Source organism: Halictus rubicundus, chromosome 10 (assembly GCF_050948215.1).
Source record: "Halictus rubicundus isolate RS-2024b chromosome 10, iyHalRubi1_principal, whole genome shotgun sequence".
In the NCBI taxonomy this organism is placed as follows: domain Eukaryota; kingdom Metazoa; phylum Arthropoda; class Insecta; order Hymenoptera; family Halictidae; genus Halictus; species Halictus rubicundus.
This window is the reverse complement of record NC_135158.1, coordinates 7,439,762-7,451,968: the sequence shown is the minus strand read 5'-3', so window position 1 is coordinate 7,451,968 and position 12,207 is coordinate 7,439,762. Positions and strand designations below refer to the sequence as shown.

General features: G+C 41.1%; 1 protein-coding gene across 3 annotated transcripts; it reads left to right on the top strand.

The window, feature by feature from the left end:
• Nucleotides 1-160: 160 nt before the first annotated feature.
• LOC143357951 (WD repeat-containing protein 44) lies at nt 161-6,202 on the top strand. Of its 3 annotated transcripts, XM_076794681.1 has the most exons (7): nt 161-284; nt 950-1,124; nt 1,208-1,592; nt 1,716-1,876; nt 1,959-2,096; nt 2,177-2,467; nt 2,554-6,202. In XM_076794681.1, the coding sequence occupies exons 1-7, from the start codon at nt 217-219 to the stop codon at nt 4,285-4,287; spliced, it is 2,952 nt and encodes a 983-aa protein (XP_076650796.1). In that variant the 5' UTR covers nt 161-216; the 3' UTR covers nt 4,288-6,202. The 3 variants fall into 3 exon arrangements, with proteins under 3 accessions (XP_076650796.1, XP_076650795.1, XP_076650794.1); XM_076794680.1 differs by having other exon boundaries at nt 1,208-1,843; XM_076794679.1 differs by having other exon boundaries at nt 1,208-1,876.
• Nucleotides 6,203-12,207: the final 6,005 nt, after the last annotated feature.

Sequence of the window (12,207 nt, the reverse complement as noted above, 5' to 3'; positions counted from 1 at the left end):
AACTAGGATAATTGAAATACGCACCAGCGTACTCGGCACGGGGCAGTGCATTTGTGTAACCGCTATTAGAAGTCAAATCATGACTTCGTGCCGATCGCAGTCCTGTAGCCGCTTTTATCTAGCCCTAGTGTTCGCGATTTTGCGAAACGCGTGACGCGTCTTGACAGTATCGATGTGGACAATATTATTATTACCGATCATTCAGTGCAGACGACAATGTCTGGAAGCAGCGATTCTGAAGAATTTTTTGACGCGGAGGACGATAGTTTCCAACGTAATTCACGGTAATTTCACTAATCCTCGCTTGTCATGTGATTCGTTTCGAGATCTTAACTAATATTTTATTTACAACACTCATGCATTGTAAATTGTTACTATGTAGCTTTCGTAACAATTTGAACTGATTCGCTTATGGAATAATAGCTGCTACGAACTGATTTTTTCCGCGTTTCTCATTTGCTCGATGTCATGTTCCGTCCGATTTTATTCCGACCCCGCAAAATTCGCTCTACGTTCTAGATCATTTTATCGTATCTGTCTCTTCTTGTTGTATCATGTTCCTACCTAATTATTCTTGGTTAGGTCTGCAATTGAGTACTTTCATGTAATCGCTTTTTATGATTTTATGCAGTCACTTCAGGGCCGGTATTTGTAACTGTCGTAGAGCTCTAATTGTCGATACTATATCTGCTAAGAGTTAGTAAATAACTTTTAATGTTATGGTAATTATCGTGTTACCTATGTCAACCTATATTTGTATGTCTTTCTCGTTTTAAACATAACATTGTAATAAAGATATTAAATAATTCCCTATACAATTATTTATGTACTACAATGTAATTTATAAATTAATAAATTTTATTTCTCTGTATACAAAACATGGAAAATACAAAATTCAATTTCTAACAATTTTAATGTCTTCTAAGAATAGAATATTTGATTTTCATAGGAGAAGTAAGCAACGCGAATCCTTTAGTATTGAAATACAATCCAATGATACTGCAGATATTACTAAAAAAGCAGATGATGAGGATGATGTGTTTCTAAAGCCTGCTGAACCAAAACCAATTATAGAACCAAAGGATAATGTAACTACAGAATCTGTACTTTGTAAAGATAAAACTGTAAGTATCTATTCTGTTTATAATATTATTGATACTGCCGGTATTACTAATAATAATTTTAATAAATTTGTGCATTATTTTAGGAAGAAGATGGAAAGGAATCGAGTACGGATAAAATTGTTGGTCGAAGGAGATTTCGAGAACTTCGACATCGCATGCAAACAGAAGACGATGATATCCCAATTAATAGCTCCCCCCCAGATAGTCAAACTTCATCTATCGAGGGTGTTTATCCTGCTCCTTCGAAAACGACGCATCCCTTTAGAATTATTGAACACGATACTCTTAGCCTACAAAGCATGACCTCTTTAGGACGAGTGGGTCGAATTTTAGCTGGAGTTGGGGACAGTGCTTCTGCTGTACTTGTAACAAATGTAACCCAGTGTCCTCCTTCTGCCATCCTTACCCGAGAAAGCCAGATGTCCTCCATTGCTAGTATTCCAAGCAAAGACGAGGACACAGTATCTGGTAAGGTGTCCCAGTCCTCCAGCATCCTTACGTTATCAGGGGATCTCCTACAGGAATCCTCTGTTAACGGCAGGTCAAACTATTCTTCTCACTCACAAAATGATAAGACTGTTATGCTTCAAGAACCCGATGTCATCGCTAGTACAAAGAATAATGGAAAATCAAGCGAAGATGTTACTGTGGTCGGAATACCTGTTGCACCACCCAGACGTAAAAAAAAGTCAAAAGCTCAAACACCTACGGACCTTGCTGTACGATACATTTCAATTAGTACAATTATCTTAGTGTGTAAAACGAATTTTTCTAAACTTGTTAAATCTATCGTATTATGTTTGAGAAGTTAATAACGAAGGCCTATAATTTTAGCCTTCCACAACGGAATCAGTGCTGCCTGCATCGCCACTACCAAGCCCAGCAAGTACGATCGAGTCGATCACTAGAGAATTTGAACATTCGCTCGATATTCGATCCGCGACAAAGGGGCAGTATGTTGTTAAACCACAAGTGTGTATTGCAATTTATTTACATAAACGTACCCTGCGTAAATATATGATACAAATATACAGATCATTATTTATTTATAGGACGAAGATAAATTGAAAGCAGAAGGTCCTTCAGCCGAAGAATTGGAAAGAATAGAAAGAGTCAAGGCTGAATTAATGAGTGTGAGATCGAGCGATAAATCTAGTAGCCCAATGGGGTCCATGTCTAGTAACAGCATTGGCCGTTACTCTTTGGGTCCCCACAAATTTTCAGGTATAAGTTCTCCAGGTTCAAAGGAGAGACGAAAATCTGCTGGTGATCAAGACATGGTCAAACAGTTAAACATGTTCGTCAGAACAAGAACGGATTCCGGAAAACGCCTAACAGACATGGTATAGCATTGATTGAAAGATTAGATAAAGATGCTACGGTTTGTTATGTAATTTATCATTGAAATAAGGCGTTTATCTCGTTTCAGGAAATACTAGAACAAGTAACTGTATTAAACTTAGACACTGGTGAAAGAGTGCCATTAAGTATAGCAGAAGATAAGCTACCGCAGTGTATTAATCCTTTATCGCTTCATATTATGAGACTTACTTCGGAATATATAAGCAATTCTAGTCTCGAGAAGGAGAAAGAAAGTGACGAGGAGAGCGTCGACAGTAAAATGTCCAGTATACCGCCGGACGAAGATGTATCTGTAGGCAGAGTTCGAAAGAGGACTCAGAAGATAAAACGATTTTTAGGATCCACTGTGAAAAAAACAATGGACAAAGCAAAGTCTATCGCGCAAGAGGTATCTCATGCAAGGCACAAGGAAGACGTTATGGACATAGTAGACGAAGTCTATCCTGGCGAACAACAGTACATCAAACTGAAAGCGTCCAACAGCCATAAAGGGCCGTACGAGTTCAGTTGTCTGCAGCATGTTCAGGACTTGAGTGGCGAACACGTGGGTCCCGTTTGGTGTATGAAATTCTCTGCCTGTGGACGATTGCTTGCTACAGCGGGACAAGACCGAGTTCTGAGAATTTGGGTCCTGCGCGACCATTTCACCTATTTTCAGGATATGCGAACGAAATACAACGCGGAGAAAGTTAGTCCCACGCCTTCGCAAGAGTCTCTGGTCTCGCAACAGTCGATGGAAGATCCTAACGTTGTGGCTAGTGCCTTTAGTGAAATCGAGGGGACGAAGAGTCCGTTCATGCCGAAACCGTTTTGCACTTATACCGGCCATACTTCGGACTTGCTCGACGTGTCCTGGTCTAAGAATTACTTTGTTCTGTCATCGTCGATGGACAAAACCGTGCGGCTATGGCATATATCGAGAAAGGAATGCCTCTGTTGTTTCCAGCATATTGATTTTGTTACGGCGATAGTATTTCATCCTCGCGACGATCGATACTTTCTGTCAGGATCCTTGGACGGTAAACTCCGGCTGTGGAACATCCCGGACAAGAAAGTTGCCGTGTGGAGCGAGGTCGACGGTCAAACCAAATTGATCACCGCCGCGAACTTCTGTCAGAATGGGAAATTCGCGGTGGTAGGCTCGTATGACGGCCGATGTATATTCTACAACACGGAGCAGCTGAAGTATCACACGCAGATACACGTCCGGTCGACCAGAGGCAAGAACTCGACCGGAAGAAAGATCAGCGGCATCGAGCCTATGCCCGGTGAAGACAAGATCCTGGTCACCTCGAACGACAGCCGTATCCGATTGTACGACTTGAGGGATTTAAATCTGTCATGCAAATATAAGGGCTACGTTAACGTCAGTAGCCAGATTAAAGCGAGTTTCAGCCCCGACGGGCAATATATAGTTAGCGGTTCGGAAAACCAGTGCATTTATATCTGGAAGACCCACCACGATTATTCGAAATTCTCTAGTGTACGCAGAGACCGGAATGATTTCTGGGAGGGCATCAAAGCTCACAACGCTGTAGTAACATGCGCAGTATTCGCACCAAATCCAGATAGTATTATTAAACAAATCGAGGAAAGGGAGCACTGGGAGAGCAAGGAAGACGCGAAGAATCTAGCTAGTTCGACCGTAGGCGTTCCTCCCGTTGATCCTGTGGTTGAACAGCGCACCAAAGGCTGTGGTGGCCATGTTCTCGTCAGCGCCGACTTCAATGGCTGCATAAAGGTTTTTGTAAATAAAACGAAACCTAAGCACAGTTCCCTGCCGGCGTCCGCTCTTGCATAACATCACATTGAATTCATTTACGCACTATTGTTAATAACTAGAGAATGCTATGGACACCAGTATACATACTATATGTATATATATATATATATATATGTTTTGCATCGGCGAATGATCTAGGATTCACTAACCGCTGTTTTTTCAAAGTAAACCGCGATTGTGCTACAAATTTTCGATAACGGGATATTTTCTGATAGAGGATTATTTGAGAAGCTTCCAAAATCTAATTAGTAATACCAAAATTAACTTAGCGATGTCTACGCGTTAGATCTTCCGACAATATTTCAGGATGTTTTCTGAAAAAAAAAACAAGTTGGAAAGCTTGATTCTCGACGGATCGAACCATTGATTGTAACTATTATTATTTTCACTAAAGCTTTAAGTAAGCCATACACGAGAGACGCGTATAGATTTTTAACATGTATTTTCATTATCTTTTGTTTGTATTTCTCTCTTTTTTTTTTTAAATTTGACACGATATTTTTTTACTGACTTTCTTTTCTTGTATTTATATATCTTTTCTTTCGGTGCTGGTCCACTGTGATCATTTTACGTTTTATAGAAACGCATTGCCAGAATGGTGTCACGAGCGAAAAAAAAACAAGAAAAAAAACGAGTGTTTGTGCGAGCAAGTGACATCGCACATTTTCAATTTAATTTATATAAAAGCTAAGAGCACCTTGGTGAAAAACAAAGTATAAACGGGCACCCAAGCGACGGTCGAGTAGAAAAAAAAAAAAGAAATCAATGATCGAAACGAATCATATGGATAACCGGAAAACTTACAGATATATTCCCTGGTGATCCATCGTTAGACAAAATGTTGAATAGTATCTACAAAGTTTAAATGAAAATCAAACTGGATTTTCGGATCCTAATGGTTTCTAAAAAAAAAAGTATATACTCTATAAAACTTTACCGTGATAAGACATAGCGTAATACATCGAAGACAATATTTAGAAGAAAAAAAAAAAATAAAGAGAAAAAACAATGGAGCAGAAGTTGAAAATGCATCATCGTTAAGTTTTTCTACAAACGCAGTTTATATTTTAGAAACGACTTCACAATGTTCAATATGAAAGTTAATTGTTCGACGTACCATACGGATCATCATTTGATGTTGCGCTCTATATAAAACGCAGATTATAAATTTAACCGATTATACTAAGCGCAAGGTTTGTCTTGCATGTAATCATTATTATCTATCGCAAAAAGAGTTACATTACATGCTCACAACACTCGCTATGTTCGGTGTCCGACACGACGTCGTAACCGTGTGTCGCTTTGGTTCGATTAAAAAAAAATAAATAAAGAAATAATAAAAATTAATCGAAATAGTGCAACAAAAAAAAAAAAAAAAAGAAAACACGAAGAAAAAGCTGTTGTGCGAAATAGTATTTTCGCAATGTGTCAATTATAGCGGCGAAGTGTGCCGTGTAATACAAGAAATGACGGCTTAAACGCTGTTCGGGAACTCTGCATTTTACGATTCTCGATTTATTTGATAAACTATGTCGTAAAAGGTGATGCGCTATTCCAGTCGCGAGTTGAAGTACGATGATGATGGTAGCCGCGAGATCTACCCGGTACTGCGGCCATAATTGAACGATCAAATTGCCGATATATGGTGTATTTTATTTGTATTGCAAACTCGATGTAAATACACAGGAAAGAAAATGTAGGTATTTTGTGTAAATGCAATTGTAAATAATATATATTAATTCGAGGCGATAGTATCGATCGCTTAGTAACGACAGTCATTTCGACAGCGGCGTGCACAAAACTATTGTTTGTGATCTCGTAGTAAGCAGTAATCATGTAATATATTAATGTATCAATAGTGTACTCATGTATGGAAATGTGTCTGTTTTTTAAGTTGACGTCACTCAGCAATATACATCAACTTTACATTAAATTATTGAAGATCAATTCTTTATTCATTCAAACTACCATGTCAGGGATGAGATCGAGCACAACGCGTTACAACATAGTTGCAAATCTAAGTGAATTACTGTATTTCATTTGCAAACTAGTTGAAAGTATATTTACAAGTGCCTTTTCGATTTTACTTATTCTTAATATATTTGATTCGATAATTTCTATGTAAGTTATCAACATTTTCTATGATGTTCAAAAGCTTTTTTCCCAAAATGTTCAGTATGTATATATATATTTTATGTAACTTAATGCAAAATTGTTCAAAGAATTGCGATTCAAATCAATTTTGTGATTTTTCACCAGACCGATAAAAAAAATGTTGAATGCAATAAACAGTTCATTCTTAGAATGAAAATTGCATATTCTTCGTTACAATACTATATCCGTGTAGTAGTATACATAGTAAAGTAGTTCAATAGAAATATTTTTATCCTAAAAGACAAAAAAAAGATTTTTATTTTAAATTCTCTATAGTAGTATATAGCAAAATAGTGTAACAGAAATTGTGTTTCTAACAGGCTAGAATAATAATCAAGATTCAATTAGAAATATGTGTTAAATATGTCATATGTGTATGTACTCGACGTAATTAGGATTTAATTATACTTAATTTTCTAATAGTGCACTTGCTGCTACCGTTGTTATGGCCTGTGTATTTTCTTCTTGGTCATTTATTTCGGTAGCTGTAATTTATGGTTACGCAAAGTAAAATAGCAACCGAGCTTCGATTCAGTGTCGTTGCTAGTCACTTGAATAGCTGAAAATGCGCGTTCATCATCATGTTCACGAGTGAAAAACCGAACAATGATTTCCGTTAATAAGATTCCATCCATTGTTCCACACAAAGGCACGTATCCAGCTGGTACTCACCTATAGGTCACCAATGTGTGTGCGGTCAGTCGGTCGGTCGGTCGGTCGGTCGGTTGATTGTCGGCAGATTCACCCATTTACTACATTCATACCTTGGTTGTACGTGTGTGCACATGTTGCTCTTAGTAATTAGTATGAAAGTGCACTATACGGTTAAATCCTCACCGGAAGGAGGCGCATTCTGTAACTTTGCGGTTTATCGGCTACCGAAGTATCTGTTACATCGGAAAAATTGGTACACCCAAGACGAAACGAACATGTTTCCATATTTTCATAAACAAATTTAAGAAATGAAACGTATTTGCCACGTGTTTAGTAATGATTTTGTTAATGGACTACGATACTTTGCATTCCATTTCCATGAAATACGTTTGACCTACTTTTAACCGATCTTGAAAAGTGTTTGGTAGAAGTTATGATCAGGAAATCTTATATTTTATCATAAATTGGTTTCCTTTTTTGCTTCTTGGAGTTTGATTAGGTGAAACGAATCAAATTCGAAATTACTTTGCACGATTTGCATTCGAAAATATTAAAAATAGGTCAGCAGACTATATATTATTGCCAGCCTCACAAAAAGTTATTTGTATTTTAAATTATTAAAGAACGGAGAACAATTTTCAAGATGATAAAAGTACTGAAATCGTGTAACTGTTGCAGGATGTGTGGCTAGAGTACCTGTCAATGAAGAACAGACACGATTAAAAATTATTGAAAGTGTTAAATCATCAAACGAACCTTTTCCTGTCGTACAATCTTATTGAGAAATTAATAATATTGTTCCTCGATTCGTTCTTATTTTACACAAATAGCAATCCCTAATATTGACAGTCCGTAATAAAATCTGGTCGGTAGAAAAGTTACGGTACAAAAGACGCAACAGAACCGGAAGTCGGTGAACAACAAATGTTGAACCTTTATAATTTCATTGAGAAAATGATTTCTGAAACCACAGCTTTCTGTACAGATAGCAGTCTCGAATGTTAAGGACGCTGTACAGCTAACCATCAAAGTTCCAATTCGGAAGGGCCAACATCCCCGCAGGTCGTTATACAAACTAAGTCCCGTCTCCTCGTTCCCGAAGACAATCATGAATGAAATTAAACCTGCATGCTCGGTGAAAAATTCGCAGTATCGGTAGCACAGTATGGCAGCAGGTGCAGGCCAGAGACGCGTGCTAACGACGGTGCGGCGTCGTATGTCTAACAAGTCGCGTGCATACGGCCAGACGGCAACAGGGACACCAAGAAGGACAAGAACGACGAATAGGAGCACGACCGCGACCACGTCCACGAGTCATGGTCGTGGTCGTCAAGAGTGTGGCCCGACCGAACGACAAGAGATATCCTCCGGTCTGTTGAGGGACCTATATAACTGTACCATGTGTCTGGGTCAGGGGGCGGGCCGCCACGTTTATAGTATACTCTCTATATCGGACAGGTGTACCCCATTCCGACTCGTTGAGTTCTCGCGTGCACCATCGGTTCCGCAGTCACGCCGCAACCGCGTCTTTCTAGCTGCCGCGAACAGATATCGCGACGAATCCCGGTGCGAATCCGTCTGTAGATCAGTCGCGCGGGAAACGTTCGGAGGGCTCGAAACGACACCGGGTTCTTCGCAACGAGGCAGCAAAACCAACGAGTCGGCCGCGAAACGGCTTGCAAACGTCCCGGGATCCTCTACCACCTCGCACACACGTTCGCCGATTTTGTCCCCGTTTTCGCGGCTGAAATCTGTTGAGATCAACCGACTGTGCTTTAGAGTGCCTCCGACCGCGCGGCCACGCGGAGATTTCTCGGCACATGGTGCGTCGATCAGTGTAACGTGCGTTCCTGCTGCTCGGTGCGACTTTGATTACGGATTCGCCGAAACGGAAACCGAAAAGAGACCGACGACCACCTGGCCGGCGAAACGTAAGACGATTTTCTCTTCACCTTTTTCCAATGTCACGCTCGATACCGCGCGATAAATATAGGATGCACCTGTCGCGCGCTAGATTGTAATTGCAGCGCGGCTGAGAGTGTGATCGAATTATCCGAGCCATTGATTAAACTGTTATTTACAGCGGGATTCGTCGTAACGCGTCGCTAATGACAGACGCTGCAGTCCCGATCGGAGAAATTATATGACGCGCCGTGGGATACGCTGCGCATTATGTACATATAGCCGACCACGTGGTGACCGCTTTCATTCTATCGAATCTGCACCGCCGCAACAGTTGGCGGCTGCTCGCCGGTTGGGGCTAATCTCGCGCAGTCAGCTCAGAAACCGCGCGCACGTACGAAACGCGCGTACGTGTGCGTTCACGCAGCAATTTTTTCCCCATCAATCGCGCGTAATCCATTCCGAACGACCACCGGTACGATTTCTCTCGAGACGAAACGAGACTACGACTCGAGAACGACGGGAATAAACATATGAAACTGTAATGCGACTCCTCGTCGACGACGGGTCCACCGAAGTAATTTTCTGTGTCGCTGTACGAGGGGACACGGGGGTGTAACGGAGATGATTGTCCGAAAGCAAGTATGCAAATCATGAATGATGGTGGAAACGAACAGATAGGAAAGGAGAATAGTAAATCGGCGGCCGGTATATTAACGGTAGACGATTTTGCAGCGAGCTTCGGCGAATATCTCGCGCGATCGATCAGCAATACGACACGTTTACATCGAAAGTGCATCGAGTTGTCATCAAGTTGTCAATTTGTTTCGTTACGCTCGATTACCGCGTGGTCGTTACGACGCGCATAGAGTAATGTGGATTACGTGCGTATCATATGTCGTATATAGGCGCGTCCAGCATACCAGTAGTGATTGCTAACGTATTTATCTCGCTCGGCGAGGCATCGATCCCGTGTTAATCCCGCGACGAGATTATTAGCAGATTTGTAGGCGACGATTCCCGATGAATATCGCCGTGTTCCCATTCTTGCCCGAGGCGTGATTAATAACACGAAACTTCTTGTTTTTCACTTCGCGTCCGGCTCGATTGTACCATTGATCAGGATCTTCGATTTAAACGTTATTAGTAGACCGTGGATCGTAATGAATTCCAAACGAACAGATGAAACGCGAAACAGTAAAAACGTTTCGGGAATTTAATAAATACCTTGTACCTTGATATTAATGCAGATCATTTTCACTTTGCACGAAAACCAATCAGTCTATTATATATATATATATTTCTTTTACAATTTTTGGTTTACGAAAGATACTTTAATTATTTCTGACCTATACACAAGTGGAGGTATATTTAATTTGTGGTAGGAAATATTTACGCCATTGATAGTGCAGTTGTGCACAAAATCGTTTTCATCATTTTTATTCTTCTTTTTCCTTAACCACCTTCATTAATCCTTATGATGAATAATTTACTTAACCCTCACACGTTCCTCAGAAATAGTTGCATGAAACATGCTAGCATAATATTTCACCTATTATACTTTTGGTTAATTACGAGACTACAGATCTTTGAATAAAAATATTAAAACTTATTTTGTATTGTAAATAAAAATCCGCAGTCTATTAATTGAAGAATTTTTTTAAATTTAGTATAACAATTTCATCACGCGGTGGGATAAAATTGTTTGGGAATAACACGGAATTGTGCGGGGAATGATAAAAATTCTCTGTCCGAAAGAAAGGGGAACACGGCGGGATTTCGAGCGGCTCCTATATAGGTTACTATTAGGTGCTCATTATGCGAATGCCTGACTTTGGAATTACCACACCGGTAGAACCGTTATATGTATTTGGCACCACGCCACATCTTCGGCGTGCCCGATTCATGGTTAGCATGGAACAACGGACGTGTAAACAGCCGGCAGTGATTTTTATTCAGCCACGGCCCCGTAGCGAAAGAAAGAACAGGTGTCGCAGTCTATCCTGGCACGAATCGCAAAGCGGAATAATAACTAATGTATGCCGGTAATAAACAAGCGTCCGTGGCTTCGCCGCGCTAACGGAATTCGGTATAGATCACTCGTTGGATCGTAATTACCTTCCACTCGATACTCGGCGCACGCGGTCTCGGCTGAATGCATTAATTATAACCGGGGACACCGTGAACTTTCGTGTTATTCGTGGACGGCGGAAAGCTTTATTAAAACACGATCGGCGCGCTTGACTCATAATTATTTTCATTTTCACAACAGCCGAGATTTCGTGCATGGACGAAACAGTGTGGAGCCGTGATCGATCGAAAACCAGGTGTCTGCAGGGGTCAAACAGGGACATGGAACGGCTTGTCCGTGGTCTTTTAGAAATTCCCAACGCGTTGCCATCGAAATGCCAGACAAACAGCCACTCAAATCCGAAATCGGTGATTTGTCGCACGTATCGGCCGTTGTCCGATCCGGAATCGAACGAAAATCTATTGGCTGGGACGATCCCGGCCTCGGATCCGTGTAAGTGGATTCGAGACTCGATAGACGGGGGAACCTACTTGCCTACATTCGTGCACTGCGTGCACCTTGAACCTGCATAATTCCGACGGATCGCATTGCCGTGCGGCGTCTCCGCCGCTCTTCTCTTTAAATAGGAAAACACAGCACCGTTCGTCGAACGTGTTTTTGCCAGAAAAATAAAGATCGTATCGAAAGCGTTCGAGTCCGGAACCGATGATTCCTTTTACCGAAAGATCACGTTCGGGTTTTACATCCGGTTTTCGACAAATCGTGTTCTCGCTTTTCCGGTTTTAACCGCGACAAAGGACTTCTGACCGATGGCGAAACGTAGAAAATATATTTGCGATTTTTCGGGACGCGATATCGGGACTCGACGAATTCAGTTCATACCTGTAGATGTCGATCGTGGCAGTCGGGTGTCATGAGTACAACGAGGTAACGGAGCGAAAACCCGGACATTCGGCAGGAATTTGGGACAGGTGGCCTAGTGGTCGCACGAGGCGAGCGTGTCTGATAATTGACGATTAAACACGAGTCTGCCGTTCAATGATGGACTGGTTCGTTCGTTCGACGTTCGACGTTCGATACTAATAACTTATTATGATGTTTTCACTCGTTCCACCGAGGTTATTGCAAAAGGAACGCGGCCGAGACAACGTCGTTCCCTCCACGAACTAATGGATGTTTTTCTACTGAAATTGCAG